Source organism: Glycine max, chromosome 20 (genome assembly GCF_000004515.6).
Source record: "Glycine max cultivar Williams 82 chromosome 20, Glycine_max_v4.0, whole genome shotgun sequence".
In the NCBI taxonomy this organism is placed as follows: domain Eukaryota; kingdom Viridiplantae; phylum Streptophyta; class Magnoliopsida; order Fabales; family Fabaceae; genus Glycine; species Glycine max.
The window spans coordinates 32,189,007-32,214,408 of NC_038256.2; the positions used below are offsets into that span (position 1 = coordinate 32,189,007).

At 37.0% G+C, this 25,402-nt stretch overlaps 2 protein-coding genes across 3 annotated transcripts; one reads left to right on the plus strand and one right to left on the minus strand.

Moving 5' to 3' along the window:
* Positions 1–2,990: 2,990 nt before the first annotated feature.
* On the minus strand, positions 2,991–4,002 carry LOC102664195 (protein MAIN-LIKE 1-like). The gene is made up of 2 exons (XM_006606785.1): positions 3,631–4,002; positions 2,991–3,512 (listed from the first exon to the last, which is right to left on the minus strand). Exons 1-2 carry the CDS (start codon positions 4,000–4,002, stop codon positions 2,991–2,993), a joined length of 894 nt encoding a protein of 297 aa, XP_006606848.1.
* Positions 4,003–7,014: 3,012 nt separating this feature from the next.
* On the plus strand, positions 7,015–25,050 carry LOC100784393 (TNF receptor-associated factor homolog 1b). 2 transcript variants are annotated; one of them, XM_006605699.4, is made up of 14 exons: positions 7,015–7,145; positions 7,908–8,125; positions 8,208–8,319; positions 8,545–8,583; positions 8,971–9,059; positions 9,179–9,247; positions 9,332–9,464; positions 12,625–12,783; positions 13,325–13,673; positions 19,926–20,038; positions 21,153–21,300; positions 21,970–22,442; positions 22,533–22,731; positions 23,486–25,050. In XM_006605699.4, the coding sequence occupies exons 2-14, from the start codon at positions 7,951–7,953 to the stop codon at positions 24,878–24,880; spliced, it is 3,453 nt and encodes a 1,150-aa protein (XP_006605762.1). In that variant the 5' UTR covers positions 7,015–7,145; positions 7,908–7,950; the 3' UTR covers positions 24,881–25,050. The 2 variants fall into 2 exon arrangements, with proteins under 2 accessions (XP_006605762.1, XP_003555754.1); XM_003555706.5 differs by lacking the exon at positions 8,545–8,583.
* Positions 25,051–25,402: the final 352 nt, after the last annotated feature.

Below are 25,402 nucleotides of genomic sequence, written 5' to 3' on the forward strand. Positions count from 1 at the left end.
TTTTATGCAATAGCAAAGTACATAAAAGTCTATCTTCAATAGAAAAGTACAATAGTAACAAAACACACAAAGTTTGTCTGCAATAGCAAATTACATCTAAAAAAGAACTATCCCTAAGCAAAGTTTCTCCTAACTTGATAGTTAGCAAACATATTCATAGCTAATGTATCTCGAAATCTTGTTCATTCCTCGATAGCTTGAATAGTTGTGATATCATCTATGACATTATTTTGAACTCCTTCCCTTGATTGATGGACTAACTATTCATCAACAACAGATAAAAATTCTAAGTCTTGAACTTCTAAAAGTTGATCAGTTTGTTGTTCGTCTCTTATGAAATTATGTAACACAAAACAAGCATTGAAAATTCTTATTTGTGTCTTTATATCAAAAAATGAAGGAGTTCTTAATATACTCCATCTTTTTTTCAAGATCCCAAATGACCTTTCTATTGCATTTCGGGCACTTGCATGACGAAGATTAAATAACTCCTTGTAACTTTGAGGGGTGTTTCCAATTCACTCTTTGAGATGATATCTAGTCCCTCGATATGATGCTAAAAATCCCGGACCATTGATATATCCCGCATCCACAAGAAAATACTTACCTACAATGTTTAAAATAACAAACATAGACTTAAACTAGACCAAAAAAAAAGAAAAAAAAATTATTTCTAAGAAATATTACCAGTTGGAATTTCAAGTTTGTGTTGACGACGTAATGCATCTCGTAATACTCGAGAATCTCCTGCAGACCCTTCCCACCCAGGTAACACATAAATAAACCTTAAATCTGGACCACAAGCAGCTAACACATTTGTAGAGACATCACCCTTTCTATTACGATATCTAGGTCTCTCATCAGGAGAAACTGTAACCGAAATATGAGTCCCATCAAGTGCTCCAATACATCTCTACAAACAAGACAATTTTTTTAGATTCTAAGAAAATTTTATAATTAACTAATCTCTCCTAACAATTGATAAACTTACCTCAAACCATCTCCACTTGTTTGCTTTCGCACCTTCTAAAGTACAGGGTTGAAAATTCAAATAGTATTTGCTCACTTTCATTACCTCTCTCAAGACATCATTGAATTGCCTACTTATGGTTTCTTTAGATCTACAATAACTAAATTGCACTACCCTATACTTTAGGTTGTGAGCAAGGATATGTAAAAACATTGCTACTGCTTCAGTTGTTAGAACATTTCTTGTTCTTACTAAACCACCCTTTTCTTGTAAAATTCTACAAAGGTTAAAAAATGCATTTTTATTAAGCCTCAATTATTCACTGCAATCTTTATTTGTTCCTCTATAAAGACGATTAAGGAAGCTGTGACGTTCTAGTTCCCAATTACGGGTTGGTTCCTTAACAAAATAATTATTATGATACCATGTCACTACACCAATGACCATATGAACAACACAAGCAGCAGCTAATAAGATTATCTTCTTATACTTTTCTCTTTTACGTTTTCTTGAAGTCATTGCAGTGTCAACTATGCTAGGATCCATTTCTTCTCAATCCAAACCACATGATAATGATATAAGATAATATTTTGAGATTTAAAACAAATATGTAGGGAAAAGATGTAAATAAGCTCTAAATTTTAATGTCCATATTTTTCTACATTAGGCTGTCACAAGCAAGAGCCTAGAGGTTAACTTTAGCAGAATATAAATTTGATGACAAGAAATGTCTCTTAACTATATATACACAACAAAAAAAGAAGTTTTTTTTTTCTTTTTGGGTTTGATTAGACCCCTGTAATAAAAAATTAAACTCGAGGCAAAGGGGATGTGATTGATATGGTATATATGATTGTACAGGTTTTAGATATACTGCTTTTAAGATTTGTTAAAATTATCTGTTAGAATTAAAAGTATGTAATTAAAATACTGATTAATTAATTCTATAATGAAGTGCTTTAGATTCAACATATATAAAAAATTATAAAAAAAATACTAACACAGACTTCAAAACAAAAATAAATGTCCATATCTACAGACTTCAAAATCAGAGTATCAATATTCAATAGTAAAAAAAGTGCAACTTTAACTCATCAAACACAGACTAGAAGACTGTCTAAGACATTTCCTTTATTTAGAGGAACATATCACTTGGACAGCAATGAATTGACCAAGTAGCTAAGGAAGTAGACATGGAAAAGGGGCCAATATATGAGTAACAATTGCACAATGGTTGAAATTTTGATTCTAGAATGCTAATAATAAAGTTCCTGTTATTACTAGTTTATGGTTTATAAAATTTGTTGGGTATGACTATAGATCAATAGTGTCTTAAACAATGATGATATAATGACTTCAGGGAGCATGTCAGGGGTTGTTGACTATAGTTCCTATTATTACTTTTTAGCTGCACTCTTTTCCCCCCTCCCATGACATTGTAAGCACCATTTCTTCAGTTTCATCTTTTTGTGGCTTTCTTCAAGCTGGTGTAGATTTAATTACAAGACATCAAATTTATTTGTTTATATTAAATAGTATGAACTAACGGAATTAGCATGATCTGACATGGAAGTCCCGGACCTCCCGATGCTCCCCATACGGGATCCAACAGACATCCGGAATCCGAAGTCGGTCCAGGCGCTCCCTATACGACGACGTGCGAATGCTCTTCACGGTCTTCTTTGTCGCAATCCACCTGCACGCACGCGGAGAAGCCTCGTCGTAGTCCTGATCAGCGGTGGACTCCGCAACTGAGGGAAAGTGCTCGTAAATCCAGCACTACAGATGTAACATTCAAATTATAAACATTAATAATGAAAGTGTAACAAAATTTAAAGTTGAACATTGTTTAGCCTGAATGAATGAAAAACATATTTGTTACCTGCAGTAGTGTGATGTAACCGCCAAGCTGTCGACTGTGGCTCATGGATGCATCGTTCAGCTGGTCGTACATATGAACCAAAGCAGCCACTCCCCAAGCGTACCTCTCTGTCATACTGAGGTCACGAAGGGCCTCCAACTAGACAACATGGACATTGGTTGCACTCTTGTTAGCAAACAGAGTGCAACCCAACAGGTGAAGAAGATATGCACGAGCCGCAGCTGTCCAATGAACTGTCTGGCATCGGCGCTGATATACTTCACGTACCCATTGCAGGCGTACGTACGGTCCGCGACACTGGACTATCTTAGCCCTAGCAGACTCTGGAGACACCATCAACAAGTCCACCAGCATCTGAACCGCATCATCCACGTGCAAGGGCTCAAATGCGTGAAAATTGCCTATAACGGGAAGATGGAGAAGAGAGGAGACGTCGTCCAATGTGATGGTGAGCTCACCCACCGGGAGATGGAAACTAGACGTCTCCCGGTGCCACCGCTCCACAAATGCAGACAAAAGTCCCTGATCGTCGGTGTCTACCGAACACGCGATCAGAGGACTTAGTCCTGTACCAACGATAAGTCCCTCAATGGCAAGGATAGGCCTGCCTAAACTATGGACCTTCCTCCCATGCGAGGATAACTTCAATTCAGGACGCTCCTGAATTAAAGTATAAAAGGAACGCAAAATTCGTTAAAATTATCATTTAAAGGAAAACTAATAGTATAATTTACAAGTAACTAAAAATAAATAGTATAAATACCTCTCCCGTCTATACGCTGCAAGCAACGTGATCCGCATACGCTGTCAGCACAGATGGGTCGCTCGGACCACCCGAAAATCCCTGAGGCTGATCCTCAGCCGCCTCTGCGCCTGCGCCCGCAGGAATGTCCTCCACAGTAGCTGGTGCCTCCATCGGGTCATCCTGAACGTCTGGGTCAGGAATGACTGGCTCATCGACGTGATCCGCAGTCACAACGACTCGCTGCCTCCGTGCGGATGTAGTAGGTCGTCGACGCTGTGGAGCATCACCGGAATCATCATGATCTCCTCTGCCCACACCTCTGCGAGTGACCTGACCTAAGGCACGACCTAATCCTCTGGTCCTAACCATGATCTGCAAATGAGTACCGCAAAATCCATCACTCATTTCATTTTCTCAAATTTCAAGCATTTGGTTAATTCAATTCAATTACTCTAACTTGCTGAGCTTTATGAATCTGACAAACAATGGTCAACAAATTTGTGTTTGTGGTCAACAACATCTCAAATTTGTGTGGAAAATCAAACTGGTCAACAACATCTTAAATGCTTAGTGGTATTGACCTTGATTCAGCAAGGTGTTGTTTTGTGGTCAACAGCATCTCAAATGTGTGTGGATAAACAAACTAAGCATAAACAATGGTCAACAACATCTCAAATGCTTAGTGGGAAACTTGCTGAGCTTTATGATTGACCAAAGCTATTTTTATGATTGATGTGTTTTGTTCTATTAGGAATTAATGCTAAGATAATGTTTGATGTGTTTTGTTCTATTAGGAATTAATGCTACCAAAGCTAGAATAGAACCCATTAAAGGATTGAGTGAAGAAATAAAATAGCTAACTTGAACAAGTGCAGAAGAAGACTTAAATTCTTACTAAAATGTACAAATTTGGATGACTCTAATAGAAGTAACCCACTACTTTAAACTAATTCAATTGCCATAACATGTTCACTTCATTATGATATCAATGTCAATTCCCTCCCTTGTTGGCTATCACAACTAGGACCATTCCTTGTTATACTGCTTGTGACAATTCCATCTAAGAACAATATATATTAATATATAGAACAATATTGATGTTCAGTCTGAAATAGAAATAAGAACAGCTAGTAAAAGTTGCAATCATTATAGGATTTGGATTAATTGTTCTCCTAACCCTCATAAAACTTTCTCTCTAAATGTTTTTTATATACACTAATTGATTGTCCTTATAGCATTCTATCTAGAAATAATCCACATTGACCAATATGTTTTTGTTGACCAGTTCTATAAAAAGCTAATAATGCTAGTCCTAAATATGTTGTGAACGTTGAAATTGAAGTTAGTAGTGTGACCACCGGGTAATGATTCATGAAGGAATGATGTGTGTGGATAAACGAAAATATATGATTGGATTCCTAGGAATCAACATTTAGGACTGTGGAAGGAGTTGGTGGGGGTCGCATCTTTGTGCCCGTGCTTACTCTAGTTGTGATTTTTATCTTTGTAATAATGAGACTAGTTTTACTAACGATATTTGGTTTGGAATATTTGGATAATTTCATACACGCACTACCTAACTCTTGGAATTTTTTAAATGAAGTAATTCATGCTAATCATTCAACGCCAATGGGTATTGATGATGTATTTTTTTTTGTAGGGTGGATCACATCAATCCGAAAGTAGCATCACATGTGGATCCACTAGGATTTTTATAACACGTTGTAATTATAGTACCTCTGGTACTCTTTTATTAATATATATATATATATATATATTCTATTTTGCTGATAAAAAAAATGCTAATCAATATATACTATTTGGATAATTCCCTAACTAAAAGACGATATATCTATATATATAGAAAAGTTTATCTAAATAGACCCATAAATGTAACCACTGATGTGTGCTTTATTCTATTGATCATATAAGGGGGAGCATCCTAACTAATATATATGTCTACCAAAAAGGGATATTAGGTGCTAACCGGGACAAGATTTTTTTCTAATGTGTCCAAGAAACAACCAAAAAAAGCTAATTAAAGGGGGAACATTGTCAGTAATTACAATGTTCAAGTTCAACACTATTGAAACAACCAAAAACAAAATAAGGCAAGCAAACCTAATTAAAATGAAACTGTTGCTTTTACGGATCAAGTGATCCGTAAACTGTTTTTTAGTATTTACGGATCACCTGATCCGTAAGACTCTTACGGATCAAGATCCGTAAGCCTGTTCCGGATCAACTTGATCCGTAAGAGGCTTACGGATCAGGTGATTCGTAAACTGCCCAGCAACCTCCCGATGGCGGTTTCCGCCATCGCCGACAACAAAGAAGAAGAAGAAATGCGAAGGAGAAACGTACCTCGAAGAAGAAGCAGAAACTTGAAGAAGAAGCAGCAACGCAAAGAAGAAGCTTTCCACTTGATCCCGACAACAATGGCGGCAACGAAGATGAGGAAGCAGAAACGCGAAGAAGACTTCACTTGGGAAGAAGAGGCAGCGCGAAGAAGAAGAAGAACGAAGAAGATGCAGAAAATGAAGAACAAGAATGAAGAAGAACGCAGAAGAAGCAGAAACGTCCGACGAAGGAAGAAGAAGAAGCAGGCGCGGGAGAGAGAGACGAGTTATTTTTTTTAAAAAATTCTGAGGGGCTTTTAAGTCTTTTCACATAATTTATTGGGTGCACCAGCAAAACTGCTGGGTGCACCTAGCAGCACTCTTTGCTCTTCACTAAGCTATCTTTTGGACGCATCAACCCCAATTACATATTGTTGTCTTTGGAATTGATTGTAAGCTGATTAAGGACAACCTCATAACAACAAAGAATGCTCACAATTATTTCCATGCTTTACTAGCCAGGTCTAGGGCACATCTATTTTCAATCCCAAACTCGTGTGAGTCTAGTTAAGAGACAAACCAATCTTGTATTCCAACATTTACATTTTTAACTATCCTTAATGGTTTTCCTTGCTTAAAAAAAAAACCTAACAACACTTTATTTGTTTGTTTTTTATTTTAACTTTTCTAGGTTAAACAATATAATTATTTCCATACATTTTTTATGCTGTTAATTAATTAAAAAAATACTCAAAGTATAATTTTTTAAATAATTATTACAAGAGTTTAATTTTAATATATTATCAATTTGTCTTCGAATGATAATACACCTTTTTTTATAGTATACGTTTTTCAAATAAACAAATAAATTATATAAACAATTGATATAGAAAATGTTGAAACGTTATTACTTTCTTACAAAATTAAACTATTGTTTTTATTTTTCCATCCCCGATTGTGAGAATCTGTTCAATTGGGGAAAAAAAATAAATAATAAGGAAAATTCTTAAATATATTTTTCATAAAATCCAAAATAATTAATAAATAAATATTAATAAAATAAAGACAATAAAAATACTAATTTTCGTCTTTTGGGTTATGTCTTTGGTCTCTGCGTTGCTCCTCCTTCTCACCTCCTACTCTCTCTCTTTTCGCTTTCTCTCTCTAAAATCTCAGAGTTGTTGTTGTTATCTGCTCCTTCGATTTCAGGTGCGTGTGCCCTAATTGGGATCCCTCTGATGCGACGTCGTTTCCCAGTTCCCCTACCTCCCGTTGATATTTTTTCTTCTATTGCGGTGTTTCTATTACCCTTCCTCTGCGTCATTCCCTTCGATTTCGATCAATGTTTTGCACGGGAATCGTTGCCCGAGATCTTGGTCGTTTTCCGGCGTCGATTTTTGTGCAAAATTTTCCGTTCTTGGGTTCATATAATTTGCATCGCTTGTTGGTTTAATTCCCCTCTTGTTCCAATTTATTTGATTGGTTTTGGGGTTTAATTTTTGATATTGTTAAATCTTTGTTTTAGGGTTTTATTGATGTTTTGTTTTTTGTGTTTTTTTTTCTGAGGTGGGTTTTTGGGTTTTAATCATATTCGAGGTTTTATTTTATTTTTTATTTTGGGTTATCTCTAATTGTTGTATGTCGGATATTGAGAAATGGGGGAAGGAATCAACCCTATGTTATGTGATTGTTTTGATGGGTTTCAATTGGTGAATTATTGTTATTTGAATTCATTCTGTATTGTTTCCTTCAATGCACTGTGCTTCTGTATCTATTTTGCCTAGAATTGATAACTTGTTAGTGGGAAAAATTGAGTTTTTTTTAATCATTATATATAATAGGATTTTCTGTGATGTGGTTGAAAAAGAAGTACTGTTTGAATAGTTTATTTCTGTCTAAAGTTGTTTGATTTTCAATGCTGTAATGTAATGTGGGGCTTAAGGGAGGCTGATTTTCAATGTTATCTGGCAGGTGTTATAAGAGGAGTGTTAGTGAAATAGTGCTTGATCAGGGAATGGCTGGGATTTCAGGTGAGGAATCTGGAGTGGGAAAGTCTGCGGAGGGAACTTTTAGTGGGCAGCGTTGTCAATCTGGGGAAGCATTGGCAGAATGGCGGTCTTCCGAGCAGGTGGAGAATGGAACCCCATCGACTTCACCCCCTTATTGGGACATTGACGATGACGATGATGGTGAATTTGTAATCATTTAATTTTAAAATCCAAATTTTACATAAACAGTTGTTCAAAATCTAATATGTTTTCCTCTTTACAGGACCGAAACCTTCAGAATTGTATGGAAGATATACATGGAAGATTGAAAATTTTTCTCAGATTACCAAAAGGGAACTTCGTAGTAGTGCGTTTGAGGTTGGCAGCTACAAGTGGTATGTGGCTAGGATAAACTTATCTGTCTTACCTGGCTTTTTTGTATGCTTTAGAGTTTAACTATTTATGCTTTTCTGCATCATTTTAATTTACATCTTTATACCTATATGCTTGATGTTACACAAAAAAGGGTGTGGTCCAATGATGATGTTTTTTTTCTCTATCCCTCATTCACTCTTTTTTGGTTAATAACATATGGTCATATGCTTACACTTCTGTTGCAGCGAAATTGACCGTTATGACTTCCAGTCCATCATAGTGTGGTTAGTGTCAAGTTTATTATGAACTTATAAGTTTTGACAAAATTTATTTCTAAAATTTCTCTTTTGTGGGGAAAAAAATATTTGTTTTGGGGTTACATTGATACTATGCAATTTTCTGACGTCTATAAACGAATTTATGACTGTACAACAGCCTGATTTATCAAACAAGGAAAATAAATTTATTTGATTTTTGATAGTTGTGAAGTATATCAGGAGGAATAGTACATGATTATAGAATTAACGTGCTTGATGCAGAGTTGGTTCATGGATAGTGGATTCATGCAATCTAACGGGTGCATATAGTTTGCTGAGACAGTCCTTATGACTTGAAACATGATGTACATATTAGTTGAGGTTTTGACCTAATCATGCTGTGGTATGTGGCAGGTATATTTTAATTTATCCACAAGGCTGTGATGTCTGCAATCATCTCTCTCTGTTTCTTTGTGTTGCTAATCATGACAAACTTCTTCCTGGTTTGATTCCTGAATTTTCCTGACTGCATTAGTTATATAGTTAGTCTTACCAGCTACTATTGTTGCTGTAGTACTTGACCTCTCTTTGGTTTTCCTCTCTTAATTTTGGGGCAATACAGGATGGAGTCATTTTGCGCAATTTACAATAGCTGTGGTCAATAAAGATCCAAAGAAATCAAAATATTCTGGTCTGTTGGTAAATAATTGGCTTCAATATTCGTGTTTTAAATTTTTTAAACAAGGTTGAGTTATTTTATATTTGAATTTTCTAGATACTTTACACCGATTTTGGAAGAAGGAGCATGACTGGGGATGGAAAAAGTTTATGGAGCTCTCAAAAGTGTATGATGGGTTTGTTGACGCATCTGACAATCTGATAATAAAAGCTCAAGTTCAAGTCATTAGGTATTCTATTTATGATATATTATTTTATTTGTAATCCTACAAATATTCTCTAGCATCTTGTATACTTTTAACTGGTCATGAAGGTTGTTTGACTTCATTTGCTACTTAGATAGGAGAATATTTGAATGCTCTGTGATTCAAATTGTTTGGGTGATTAGTTATTTTCAATATGCTTTATTGGAAATTTGAAACTTGAAAGCCCGCAAGATATCTCTGAGGTTGTAACCTTGGATTCCATTTGAGATTTTGCAACTCTGCAGTATTTTCCATGATCTTCTTTTGACAAAGGTTTAAACTTGGTGTTTGTCTTCATCTACTAAATTTTGAGGATGGCTAGTTTCTCCAGGTCTATGTAGTGTTCATCTTTGGCTTTTTTGCCTAAAGGTTGTGCTATAACCTTTTCCAAGTACCTTGGAGGAGGTCTTGTTCTATGTTCAATGAATTTCTATGCTTGCTCCACTATTCCACTCCTCTCCAATCAGATGTTGTGATATTGAATTATTCATGATAACTTTTTTTGTTTGGTCAAGGTAGAATTATCATGGAATTCATTGATTTCCTTATTTTTGAGCTATTAATATTTCCAATTTCTGATTTTCCACCAATATGATTTGTGTTGGTTTTGTTAAATTATTGGATTGTAAGTAATAAATGTAGTGCAAGTTGGCTGTTTGCTCCTTTATCTTTGGAGTTTACTTGTTTAATGGTTAGAAAATAGTTAAATTTAAATGTTATTTTTTGACATAGTAATAATGACTAGTGTGAAATGATAAATTCCGTGTAACAATTGTCAAAAAGGCTGTACCATGTATAAGATATTTGCATGTATTGTGTCTATCAGTCTGTGTAAGATATTTTTTGTTTTTTCTAAAATACCTGAAGTTCTTTTAGCAGAAAGAAGATTCTGAAAAGGTAATGACTAATTTTCTTAATAATGACTTTAGTAGTTGATGGCAGCTAATCTTGCACTTATGCACTTCTGGCTATCGGGCCAAAGTGGAATCTGACATCTGTCAAGTCAGTATTTTGTAGACAATATCACACCTATAGCAGCTGCAGCTCTGAACAGGGTAGACCATTCTTTGCCATTGCCCACCCTTTCTTTTAGGGAGTTTTTTGTGATTCAACCCCCTTTTTTTTTGCATGAGCTTTTAGGTTTGAATCCCTACATCCATTGAAATAACCCAGCTGCACCACCCTCTGTTTTCACCTCAATGCTCTACCTATGTGTTTTCCAACTACCTTGCAGCAGCCCTAGTGCTTTTTGATCAAACCCATCCTTTTCCTGGCAGCCCCAGCCTCAGTTTTATGGTCTTGTCTGCTTGACTTTTGATGTTATTGGCCATTCTATTATGCCTTAGATTGATGGTGATTGTGTGTCTAAACTATGATTATCAATCACTTATAATGGATATTTTAGTAATTTTTTATTTTTAGCATTTATATGTTTAGTATAAATTATTTATCTTGTATCCATAATCTTCCTTATAATGGCCATTGTTGAAATCCTACATCAACTATAGATATGACCAAAGTAGAGCTTATAAAGGGCCTGGGCAATTCTTGACTCATAGGCTGGTTTTTAGGGTTTAGTTAGGCCCAGACCAAATTCAAGATGGTATTAGAGCCTAGCATAAATTTGATATTGGGCCACCTTCAACTGCCGAAAATGTAATTGGGCTTGTGACTTTCCTGGTGCAATCTACCGGATCTTGTGGTTTATTCAGTGCGATATAAAAATGATAGTCCTACAATCTCCACGCTTTGGAACTCCAACCCTTGGTGTGAGGGGTACATGTTAAGATAGCTCATCAACTATAGATATAGCCAAAGTAGAGCTTATAAAGGTTTGGACAATCCTCACCTAGTGATATAGCTTTTGGGGTTGAGTTTCACCCGGACCAAATTCAAGAGCCTCCTCACCATTCACTGTTCTTCTGTAGTGCTTTTGGTATTTACTCTAAGTAGTCAAAAGTGCTGTGATTGCAGTGAAAAATGGACATTGGTTGCAGATTCCGACCTTGCGTGACACAATACTTTGGAACGGCATGGGTTTGGGATTGCGTCTGAAGCAGCCTCATTTTGTGGTGAGATCACGGCTGTTCTGTGAATATGGAGGCATGATTACATGATCGGATTAGAATTTTGACTTTGTCACTTTGTCTGACCATTCCAGAATTTATATTCTTTCTTTTTTAATATTTTTCTCTCTTTTTAATCATTTAAACCCATTTGGTTACCTAACCCCTTATTAATTAAACTTTCCCATTTTCCAATTTTTACTAAGTTACTTTATTAAGTTGCAAAAAGTGAACGTACACTCATTTAATATTAATTAGACTTTTCTGTTTTTCCATTTTTTTTATCTTTAATCTTTTTTATCATTTAAACCCATTTGGTTACCTACCCTCTTATTAGTTTAACTTTTCCGTTTTCCAATTTTACAAATTGACCCGGTTAAGTTGCAAAAAGTGAACTTACACTTAATATTAGACTTTTCCATTTTTCATTTTTTTGCTATCTTGTTTTATTTTTATTTAATCTTTTATCCTATTTAATAATATGAAATTAGAAAATGTCTGACCAAAATTGTAAAGGCCAGTGTTAAGATATTTAAGTGTTTGTATTTCAGTATGTTTGAGATATTTTTGGATTTTAGCAAAATTTGTACAGTATTTCGGTATGTTTGAGATATTTTTGAATTTTAGCAAAATTTGTACATTGTTTTGGCAGAATAAAATCATTTTAAAATGTCATACCATTTTCAGACTATGTTAAAAACAGAGATTATTTTTATTGTTCATAGGTTTGAAGTCATGACATCTCCAAAATGTATTTATTTTCCTTGTGAAAAAGTCATTATTTTGCTAGAAAAGGTTTATCATTCAAATGGGTCAATAGAGAATGATTTTCATGTCTTTATGTCTATGAATTGTTCTGCACAATCTGGGTAGAAAGCTAATAGCAGAAGTGCAAAGTACGTTGGCTAATGTTTGTTGATTCATCTGGTTGTTTGTCATGCTCTGAGGCTGTACTGTCTTGTGGTTTTTAAAATAAATGTAGTTTTCTTAACATTTACCCCTTTCTAACTTGTGTTGCTGACCCTGTTTGCTTTGGAGCTTTTGGTTCATATGTGTGTAACCATTTTTGTTGTGTGCAGGGAAAAAGCTGACAGGCCTTTTCGTTGCCTTGATTGTCAGTATAGGAGAGAACTTGTTAGAGTATATTTGACAAATGTAGAACAAATTTGCCGGCGTTTTGTGGAGGAAAGAAGAAGCAAGCTTGGGAAGTTGATAGAGGATAAAGCTAGGTGGTCAAGGTATTTCATGCTCATCGTTAAGAGTATAAACCTTTTTGACTTGTATGTATAATCTAAATTTTTCATTATGTATGCTGTAGTTTTTATCTTGCTGCAGAGTGTCATCTAAAAAAGTCATGACCTTCAAATTATTTTCTTTTCGTGCTCCATGATCTTTAGTAATTGATTGCTGAAAGTGTTAAAACTTATTTTAGTCTTCCTTCAAGCCTGAAAATGAAAAATGTTAGGCATGTTGGGAAGAAAAGAAATGATAGGAGGGATATTGTAGTTTAATTTGGTGGTTGACATGACAATGGTATATGTTCAATGTATTGTGGTGGCACCTGAGTAGTTCATGTCTCTTTTTATGCATATGAATTCTGAAGTGTCTTGTATTTTATATCTTATATGCTGTAACAAGTTTAATCTGTCTTGATACTGTTGTTTGATAGGGACACGAGATTTATCTTATGTTGTATATTGTATTTGGATTCATTACCACTTGGATTTCTGGTGTGTGATTTTATTGGCAGATCTTAATGGTACTTTGCATTATTTGCAGCTTCTGTACTTTCTGGCGAGAAATTGATCAAACCTCTAGGCGCCGCATGTCAAGGGAGAAGACAGACGTAATTTTGAAAGTAGTTGTGAAACACTTCTTTATAGAAAAAGAAGTGACTTCTACTTTGGTAATGGACTCCCTGTATAGTGGGTTGAAGGCTCTCGAAGGCCAGAATAAATGCAAGAAAGGTAGGGTAAAATTGTTGGATGCTGAAGAAATGCCCGCACCAATTGTCGGTGCTGAGAAAGATATGTTTGTATTGGTGGATGATGTTCTTCTGCTACTTGAGAGAGCAGCTAAAGAACCTCTGCCTCCGAAAGATGAGAAGGGTCCTCAAAACCGCACAAAGGTGAGAAAAATAATGTGTTGATAAAAAGTAAACGAGGAATTATGTTGCTAGCACTTGAAGACTGAGGAAAAAACTCACTCTTTCTCTCTTAGCTTTTATTGATTTCAAAATGATACATATATATAGAATACAAAAGAGAGAGAGAAGGACTATGACAGTGACACTTCACTGTTGCCTTCTGAATAAAGCTTACCAACTAAGCTACCAAATATAGATAAATACAAAAATATTCAGCACTCCTCTCAAGCTGGAGCATATAAATCATATGCACCAAGCTTGGAACATGTAGTTTGAATTTTGGGTCCTCTTAAGGACTTAGTCAAAATATTTGTTGACTGATCATTAGAACCAATGAACTTAGTGACAATCTCCTTGGACAAAAGCTTCTCTCGAATAAAATGGCAATCAATCTCTATGTGCTTAATCCTTTCATGAAAGACTGGGTTTGAGGCAATATGAAGAGCAGCCTGATTATCACAATACAACTTCATTTGCAACTCTTCACAAAACCTCAATTCTTGTAGAAATTGTTTAATCCACGAGTTCACAAGTAACCATAGCCATAGATCGATATTCAGCTTCTGCACTGGACCGAGCGACAAGTGTCTGTTTCTTGCTTTTCCAAGAGATAAGATTTCCTCCAATGAAGACACAATAGCCTGATGTAGACCTCCTATCCATGGGACAGCCAGCCCAATCAGCATCACAATATCCTGATAGTTGCGTATTACCCTTGTCTTCATACAACAACCCTTGTCCAGGAGCTCTCTTAACATGTCTCAGAATACGCATAACAGCATTCCAATGGCCAAATGAGGGCTCTGCATAAATTGGCTAATCACTTCCACTGCAAAGGAGATATCAGGTCTAGTAATAGTAAGGTAAATGAGTTTTCCCACAAGCCTCCTATATCTCTCGGGGTCAGGATAAACTTCACTTTGATCTGCCATGAGCTTCAGATTTGGATCCATAAGGCTTTCAACAGGTCTACAATTCTGCATACCTGTTTCTTCTAAAATATCAAGAGCATACTTCCTCTGAGAGATCACAACACCATCTCCTGATTGAGCCACTTCAATACCAAGGATATACTTCAAAGATCCCAGATCTTTGGTCTGGAAATGACTGAATAAGTGCTCTTTTAACTGGGCGATCTTAGTAGTATCATTTCTTGTAATCACTATATCATCAACATAGACCATTAGATAAACACATTTTTCAGGAGATGTATGACAGTAAAATACAGAGTGATCAGCTTCACTTCGTTTTAGTTCAAACATTTGAACAACATGACTAAATTTACCAAACGAAGCTCGAGGAGATTGCTTCAACCCATAGAGAGATCGGTGAAGCTTACACACAAGGTCATACTCCCCCTGAGCAACAAACCCAGGAGGTTGCTCCATATAAATATCCTCCTCAAGATCACCGTGGAGGAAGGCATTCTTAATATCAAGCTGATGGAGGGGCTAGTGATGGATGGCAGCCATAGCAAGAAATAGACGAACAATGGTGAGTTTGGCTACAGGAGAGAAAGTATCACAGTAATCAATGCCATATACCTATGTGTAGCCTTTAGCTACCAAGCGAGCCTTAAGCCGATTAACCTTACCATTGGGCCCAACTTTAACAGTGTAGACCCATCTACAACCCATAGTGGTCTTACCAGGAGGAAGAGGAACGAGCTCCCAAGTACCATTATTTTCAAGAGCCTGCATTTCATCAATCATAACCTGTCTCCAGCCAGGATGATCAAGTGCCTCACGGACAGTGGAAGGAATAGTAAGGGAAGACAATGAGAAAACAAAGGAACTATATGAAGGAGACAAACGGTGGTAACTTAAGAAATTATAAATAGGATGAGGATTACGAGTAGAGCGAGTACTTTTCCTGATGGCAATGGGCCAATGTGAGTCAGAATGAGGAGAAGAGGAAGGATCCATGAGTGGAGGACTGGTTGAAGAAGAACGAGAATCACGAGGAGAGGCTTCAGGTACTGGAGATCCAATCTGTCTTGTCCTGGGTTGATCTGTAATCAGAGGTGGAGAGACAACTTTAGGTGAATTTGGTGAGGAAGATGGGACAACACTGACATTTTGGCCTGAGTTATCTAGACGACAAGGAGAAGGAATAGGAAGAACTTCCTGGAGAGATGAAGAATGGTCTACGGAGGGTGAGAAGAAGAGTGTGTCTTCAAAAAAGGTTACATCTGCAGACATGTAGTATCGTCTCATGGTTGGAGAGTAACATTTGTAACCTTTTTGAAGACAAGAATAACCCAAAAAGACACATTTGACTGACCTAGCAGAGAGTTTGTCTAAACCAGGAGACAAATCATGGACAAAACAGGTACAACCAAACACTTTAGGAGAGACATGAAATAGTGGGGCATGAGGAAAGACAATTGAGTGAGGGATTTGGTTTTCAAGAGAAGAAGAGGGCATCCTATTGATTAGGAAACAAGCAGTAAGCACCGCATCTCCCCAATGATGTGTAGGAACATTCGAATTTAGCATTAGGGAACGTGCAGTTTCAAGAAGATGACGATTCTTCCTTTCTGCCATATCATTTTGTTGTGGTGTGTGAGGACATGTGGACTGATGTAGAATACCTTTGGAAGACTAAAAAGAAGAAAGATCATGAGAGAAATACTCTTTAGCATTATTACTTATGAAAATTTTAATTGTTTTTCCAAATTGATTCTCAATCTCATTGTAGAATGACACGAATATAGACAAAAGTTCAGATCTGTCTTTCATTAAATAAGCCCAAGTACATCGGGAGAATTCATCAATGAAGGTTAAAAATATCGAAAACCAAAAGATGTAACACGACTTGGTCCCCAAATATCAGAATGAATGGTAGAGAAAGTCGAGTTACATCTTTGTACAGTTTGAGGAAATGACGACCTGACATGTTTTCCTAGTTGACAAAACTCACAATCTAAGACTCGAAGATTCTTAAGACTAGGAACCATCATCTTCAACTTTGGTAAACTTGGGTGACCTAGATGATCATGTAAAATTTTGGGTTTTGAGATTGCAAAACAAGACCCAGGTGGACTGGATTCCAAGTAGTAAAGTCCTCGTGATTCATGTCCTTCTCCAATCAGTCGCCCCGTCCCATGTTCCTGAATAACAAACGAATTAGCAGTAAAGGTTACTGAACAATTTAAAGAACGAGTTAACTGACTTAATGAGATTAGGTTATAAGGACACTGAGGAATGAATAACGCAAAATTTAATTTCGAAAAGGGAGACAATGAAACTTGACCACTTCCTTGAGAAGCAACCTTGGAGCCATTAGCTACAGTAACAAGGTGAGGAATTTTTGGAAACGAAAAGGATGAAAAGGAGGACGTATTACCAGAAATATGATTAGAGGCACCTGAGTCGAGTATCCAAGGGCTAGGACCTTTAATGGACTGAGAGATACATGCTGTTGAAAAACATGGTACAGATGAGGATTGAGCTTGGTTGCTGGGTTTCTCGGATTTAAGCTTCAAATACTCCTGATACTCCTCATCAGAGAATCTAGATTCTGCTTTCTCTGATCTAGAGACCTGTGCGACCTTGTCGGGAAACCCTTGCAACGAATAGCAATTCTCTTGGGTGTGACCCATCCTCTTGCAATAGGTGCAATGAGGACGTCCACCCCTTCCACTGCGACCTCCTCTACTGTTGCGGCCGCCTCCTCTCTACCTCGAGACGCAACCATGGCTGACGTCTCCACACCATCAGCAGGATTCTCATCCTTCAATAAATGAGGCGTGTGGAGAAGTCTAGTGATGAGGGAATCCATTGATGGAACCTGGTCCCCAGCAAGTACTTGATCACGCACATGATCAAAGTCTGAATGTAAGCTCCTCAGAATAAGGACCATGTAGAACTTGTCAAGTTTCCTGTTCACTTCTTCCAATGAATCAGCTACAAGGAACTTTCTCAGCTCTTCTACGGCAGTCCGAGCCTTATCCACATGAGCGATCATGTCATGGCTGGTTTGCTTGAGGGCTGTAACTTTCATGGTTGCATCAAACAAGCTTTGGATATCATTGGCAAAAATTTCCTGAGCCTTCTTCCAAAAAGAACGACACGCTTTAAATGATCTAAGAATATCCAAAATATCCGGCTCAACTGATTGCCATAACACAGCGCAGAGTTGATAGTCAAGCTTCTCCCATTCAAGTCTTTTGTCATTTGGAACGGAATCGGAAGCTTTCTCCAAGTGGTCATGGTGTCCTTGACCGAGAAACCAAAGTTCCACGGAAGCAGACCATGAGGGGTAATTTTTCCAGTTTAGTTTAGCAGAAGTGATGGTTGGAGTCCCAGAGAAAGAGAAAACAGGTCCAGAGGAAGCCATTTTGACCCACAAGATGAAACCCTAAGGGAGTAAAAAGGAGAGGAGAATAGGGCTGATACGTTCCAGGTGACGAAACTGAAAACTGAGGGCTGGAACGGATTCAGAAGGGGCCGACGAAGGGAACGGTGGTGGCGCAGCGCAATTCCGACGGCGGCGCGTGGGCTTCACGCGCTGGAGATCGCGTGGGACAAAGGCGGTGCGTGGGAGCTCCTTTGGCGGTGCGACTTCTAGGGGTGGGTCGTGCTTTTCGAGGCGATCCTAATCCTGGTTTCGCCGGAGAAAAATGGCCGGAGATGACGGTGGCGGTGGACGGCGGCGGCCGGCAGACGGCGCGGCGGCGGATGGCAGACGGAACCCGCTCTGGTACAAATTTGAAGACTGAGGAAAAAACTCACTCTTTCTCTCTTAGTTTTTATTGATTTCAAAATGATACATATATATAGAATACAAAAGAAAGAGAGAAGGACTATGACAGTGACAATTCACTGCTGCCTTCTGAATAAAGCTTACCAACTAAGCTACCAAATATAGATAAATACAAAAATATTCAATACTAGCTAGTATTATAGCCCATTGAAATATTATGGTATTAGCATGAGATGTTTTAGAGATTAAAGGAATAAGAGATGTCACAAAACAGTCTCATCTTCTGGTTGAAACCTGGGAAAAGAGAATGGAATTCTTTTCAAGTGCAATAATCTGATTTTCTCCGTAGTCTATTACAGCCATGATCATTTTTTGGTTGTGAATCTTTAATTAAATGATAGGTTGATAGGCCCATGAATTAGGTCCGCACCAGGAGAACTAAGGGGAGGAAATGTGGGCTAAAGGGTGGTGCATTAAAATGTGGGGAGGCAGCAGAGAAGGGAGAAGGGTCTTTTCTTGGAGGATTATTGGTTGGAAGAGGGTCTTCCGGTTCTGCAGAGTAACTTGTTTTTGCTGCTCTTCCGAGTCTTGTGTCTTAGCAATTTGTTGTTAAATGTGAAGGCAAATTCTTAGAATTTTAGCTGATCTGGTTCATCTCCTTTCTGCTCAACCTTCTCCTTAATACTCTTGATATAAACCAGATTCATGTGCCTTTGATGAGTCTTTTTAACATGAGATTAATTATCAGCTATTCAAAACAACCAACCAAAATGACTTGGAAGGACATAATGGAGAAGAGACAACTCTATTCTGTATTGTGAACTACAATCTACATTTCTTGGAGTGTGGCTTCTATTCCTTCATTTCTAAATGGTTACACCTGTGATTACTTTAAAATCTCAGTGTATGAATAACATTTTCACGGGAATAATTTTTTGAAAAATGTTATGAGGGGGAGTATTTGATGAAGTGACTGTCATGTGAATCTCTGAACAAAATGTTTGTTGACAAAGCACAATGGTGTCATCTGAATAGGATAAGCTTTATTTTCAATATAGTTAAAATTTAGGCTTAATTGCATATTTTATCACCAAAGTTTTTTTTCCAGGCATTTTACCATCATGTTTTTTCAATTTTCATGCATTTTACTAATTTGTTTATTGTGTTGACGTGTTCCTAAAAATGTTAAAAAAAAATCAAAACATCTTTTTGTTAATTTTTGTAAAACAACGTTGTTTTGTTACCAACATATTGTGCAAAAATTGAAAAACATGATGGTAAAATGTGCTGAAAAAAAACTTAGGTGATAAAATTCACAATGATGTTAGTTGAGCGGTAAAATGTGCATTCAAACCTAAAATTCAAAAGCAAAACAAGTTTAGCTTAGAGTTTTGGACATATATGACACCTGTAGAGTTGTATTTTGGGTAACCTGGAAATTGTTATCACAGTGGATATATGACACATTAGCTTTTTAATTTAGAATTCTTTTGATTCCTAAGAAACATGGGTCACTTTTTTTTGCAGGATGGAAACTCTGGGGAGGACTTCAATAAAGATTCTATTGAGCGTGATGAAAGGCGTCTCACAGAATTAGGTCGCAGGACTTTGGAAATATTTGTCCTTGCCCATATATTCAGGTAATATATGGTATTAGTTCTGGACTCATCTGGTTTTCTAGGTTAAATACTCATTTATATATTATATTCTCATCTGCATTTCTGATTGCTTGGTAGTATTGATCATCAATAATATTATAAAAACCATTCAGCCTCTGCCCATTCTGTGTAGTACAGGCAGACTTTTTTTTTTTTAAACTTTGTTCTCTTTTAACCTCTCTTTTTATTGTCTCTTTTTCTTATTTTCTCTCTGCCCATGCAGAAGCACAGGCCACTGCCTAGTTAGGAACAAGAATCTTAAATTCACACCAGTCATTTGTAATGCTATCCAATTTGTTATATTTCATGTTTGAAGGTTCTACTTTCATTTTAATATTAAAAAATTCACAGTATTTGTATTTTTATTGTTTTAGAGGATAAGGTGTTTTTGAAATTTTCTGTTTGAAAAAAGATGCGAGTACTTGGCAAGTTGGCATGACTCGTATTTGCTTTTAGATGCCATGCCAAGAAGTTGCCTAGGCCATCCTATGTAAATTGCAAACTTGTTTTTATTTTTTAGCCTTTATTTCAAAATTCTACACTTCTGTTTCAGAATCTTACTCAATGCTATGAATTGTATCCTATGATCAATTTTGGATGGGATTGACTATTCAAATTTCAAACTGTGCAATTTATAGTTTCGTGAAAAAGACTTTGCAAAAGTTCCATTATCTGTGGTATTTCATATTGGATGAAATTTTGAGCTTCTCTATTAACAACCTTGTTTTCTGTACATGACATCACACTTTGAAGGTTAAGTGTAAACTTTAAACTACCTTCTGAGCTATATGTAGTTCGGAATTTGTGCATGGGACACATGAAATTTGACTTACTAATAGTGTCATGTGAAGCTATAGGGGATGATGGATAGCTGGTTTGATAGCCAGTAGTCTCGGTCAGGCACTTTGCAATTAACTTTGAGGTCCATGGAACTTTATCCATGCCCATGTAGTGCTATATCATTGTCTTCACAAAAGTGATTCAGTGCTTGTTTATTCTCCAGTGACCTGGATTTTATCTTTTCTGTATATATTCATGTATTTATTTGTAGAATGCAAATGGAAGGTTATCCTAATTGTTTACATAATGGGTGCAGCAATAAAATTGAGGTTTCCTACCAGGAAGCTGTTGCTCTAAAGAGACAAGAAGAGCTCATTCGTGAAGAAGAGGCAGCTTGGCTGGCTGAAAGTGAGCAGAAAGCAAAACGTGGAAATGAGAGGGAAAAAAAGTCAAAGAAGAAACAGGTCTGTCACAAATCTAATCTGTGCATTATCGAGGGATGTCTAATCTCCTAATGTTTATTTCACAGTTGCTACCTGTTCCGTGGTTGTATATGCAATTTTCAATATTTTGGTGTTAGAATTCAAGAGATTCAAGATAAAACCCTTCTTCTTATTTGCTCTGCAGAACGTGCATCACAAATGACACAACTACTATAAAACAATCAAACAATTAGATAGCATTGTAACGTGACTATTTTATTGTTTATTGAAGAAATCATCTAAAATTCTGAATTCTGATATATGATAACTGCTATGGCTAGAACATTTGTAAATTAAAACCCCAAGCTTTTGGCATATTGGTTTATAATGAGCTCATGCCTACATTATTTGCCTATATTTCACGTACATGTTTAAGACCCTTAATTTTCTTTTTTTCCAGCCTTGCATTTACATAAATTACTGCATAACAAACCTATAAACATTCTTTTGGCTAATTATTATTGATTTGGAAATATTTTGCCAGCAATTTATAAACTATATTTCTCCCAAGATGTTTTCTTGATGTTCCCTTTCCTATGGTATGCCTGTTATTTGTGGGATTAGAAGGATGTTATATCCATGTGGTTGGTGAGACTTGTTCGTATTTTCCTTTTTTAACTGTTGACAGATAGTCCTTTCTTGTCACTGCAGGCCAAACAGAAACGGAACAATCGGAAAGGAAAGGATAAAGGTAGAGAGGAGAGACCTATTGTGGCTGTATATGACAAGCAGCAAGACAATACTGCTGATGAGAAAAAAGATTCTAACATGGAGGAAGTTCAAGCTCTTGATGAAAAGCTTTATGCCCTGGAAATTGTTTCTGATGTGTCTGATTCTGTGGATGGGGTTGGTGAAGTGCTTCAGCCTGATTCTGAAGACAGAGATGTGAGTCCTGTAAATTGGGATACTGATGCATCAGAAGTTCATCCTCCCACTGAGGCTAGTAGCAATGGTATTGTTAGTCTTTCATCTGTACAAAATGGAATGGCTGAGAAAAGGAGCAGTTTAGTAATGGATGACAGTTCTTCAACATGTTCTACTGATTCATTACCATCAATGGTGATGAATGACCACTACAAGGGGAACTCTTTTTCAAATTACAAAGTCCAAAAGTCACCTAACAGGTAAGTATATAGTGTAGTGTTTCTTTTAGGTGGATGAGTATCTATGATTAGTCTGAAATGTTAATTTGATTTGGCACTGCTTATTTGTAGAGGTAAGAACCAAGTAAAAGCATCGTGTAATGTGGACAGTTGCACAACAGAAATGGATAGTCAGCCGTCCGGTTCTTCTGCAGATGCTGTAGATGTTAATGAGTCTGGAAGTAGCAAGTTAGGTGGATCTGAGCCTGAGGGTGCTGTTCTCTGCTTGCAGGATCGATTAAAGTGGCTTGATCAGCCTGTCATCAGAAAGGTGGTATTATTTCCAAAAGCTTATCCTTTCTTGATTTACTGTGATTACTATCTACATCCCCCTTTTGTCTATCATTCTTCCTTTCAAGTTTTCTGTTCTAAGTGCTGCTCCCTCATGATAGGTTACCCGATTAACTTTTTCTTGTTTCTTTTTTACCATCAAGGACAACCTAGAGTGTTTTGCTAATTGAGAATGACTTTAAAAGAAAAACTTATATTGAATTGCTGAACACCTCGTTTAATCTTATTTCTTTGTGATCTGGAAAAGAGATGAAAATAAAATTTATTTGTAAGGCCAAAAACCAATGTGATGTGTTAATGATCTTGTTTAAAGGTTGGTCTGCATTAGAATTGAAGTATTCACCGGAAAAAAGTTTATACTTTTCTTGAAAAAATTCTTCCATTATGATTTCATTTTTAAAACCTTCCATTCTACTATCATTTCTATTAGCTATGTAGTTGTCAAGATGAAATTGGCTTTGTAATCACACTCTTTTGCACTTTCAAGGCTTTCCCCTCCTTTCAATATTTGACATGAGCTGCTTTAACCACATCTTAAAACATGCCGCATTGTTTATATATGTGACAAAGGGATTTCAAGTCTGGACTTGATTTTTCTTGAGGTGTGGGAGATTAGATTTGGACTGGCAGTAAAAGTAATGATTGATTTGATGTTAATTTATTTATTTTATATTCTCTTTAGTACTATTATAATTTTGCTTGATGTCATGGGTTTTCACTGTTCTATTTGATAGGAAGAGGATATATCTTCGCTACAAAAGAAACAAACCATCAAAGACCAAGTTAACATAGAAAGAACTGTGGATAATGAAAGCCTATCAAAAGAGAAGAAATCAGCGGTGCCATCCTCATCTAGTAGTCCTCCAAGAAACTTACCTGTTCAAATGAAGTCAGAAAACCAAACTAGAGTTACTGGAGATCCTGTTCATGTCAGGAAAACATCTTTTGGTGTCTCACAATCAACTGATAAAGAGGCGTCTTCATCTTCAACTTCTGTATCACAAGTAACAATTGGTCCAAAAACAGAAATCCAGAAAGCTTCACCCCCAAGACTAACCGAAAGATCCATGGCACAAGTGGCTATGTTGTCAAGGCCATCTAGTGCTCCACTAGTTCCTGGTGGTCCCAGGCCCACTGCTGCTGTTGTCTCCATGGTTCAAACTGCTCCACTACTTGCACGCTCTGTGAGTGCAACTGGTCGGTTAGGTCCTGATCCCTCACCTGCTACTCATAGTTATGTTCCCCAGTCCTATAGAAATGCAATAATGGGGAATCCTGTGGTGTCAACTGCTGCCAGTCTTCCTCATTCCAGCTCCAGTTCAGGAGTAAACCCATCTCCTGGCTATTCACATCCACCCATGGTATCATCCCCACTATTTATCTCCCGGAGCTCCGACAAAATGGATTCAAATACTTCCCAGTCTGGTGTTCCCTTTGGTATGATTTCACGGGATGTTTTACAGAACGGACCTAATTGGATTGATAGTTCTCAAAGGGAAGCCAGCAGAAGCATGCACTATGAACCTCCTTCCCGACTAAATGATGTTCAAAACCTAGACTTGTTCAGGCCAATAGATTGTAGATCTTTGGGCAACATACCAAGTGAGTTCCCAGTTTACACATCCAGGCGTCCGAACCAAGGGGCGTTGGTGGATGAGTTCCCACACCTCGATATCATTAATGACCTGCTTGATGAACCAAGGGACCATGGTATTGGGAAGGCATCCAGGGCAAGTTCAGTCTTCCACTCCCTCAATGATGGACCACAGTTGCTAAATCGTCAATTCACTTTTCCTAGAGACTTGGGTACCGATGATGATTTGGGATCTTCCACCAGTTCTTGTAGGCTTGAGAGATCACGTAGTTACCATGATGCCGGGTTTCAACAAGGGTATAGCACATCTGGTTGGCATTATGATTCACTGCAGGATTATGTTCCTCAGGCCAGTACATTATCATATGGAAATGGCAAGGTAGATGGGATGATTCCAAACCAATGGCAGGTTGCTGATCTATCTTATCTAGGCATGAGAAACACTGAGAATAGTTACTCGTACTATCAAGATTACTCAAATATGGCATGTGGTGTCAATGGTTATACTGTATTCAGGCCTTCAAATGGTCCGTAGAGGGAAAAGATGACAAAGGTTGCCCACAAATTAGTGGTCATCAACAAATGTAATAATGTATTTGAGGAAATTGTTGGGTCTCTTTAGATTGGAGTGAGGTTGTATCCCCTTGATAGGAAAACATTTTGTAAAGAGTGTTTCCGATTAATTTGGTTCCAGTTTTTCATAAAGTTATACATGTTCTAGCCTTTTGGGATTATGTCTATGTTCTTATAGTTACTGTTTCATTCATGTCGGTGTAGTTTTAAAAATGGAGTCTTTTGAGCATATGTTAAAAAAGGAAACATTTTAATGCGTCTAAAACGTTCATAAGATCACTCCAATTTGAAAGGGATTGGAAAATTATTCATAATTTAACATTTTTAATGTACCGCATGTTTGGAATCACATTCCTGCAAAAAGAGTATAGCGTGTTAAATGAGAAGTTAAGCACGGTTTTAACGTCATTGGATCTTAACCTGAGTGCACGGTTTTCTATCATTGTTATCTACTATTTAAAGTTAAATTTCGATATGCTTAAAG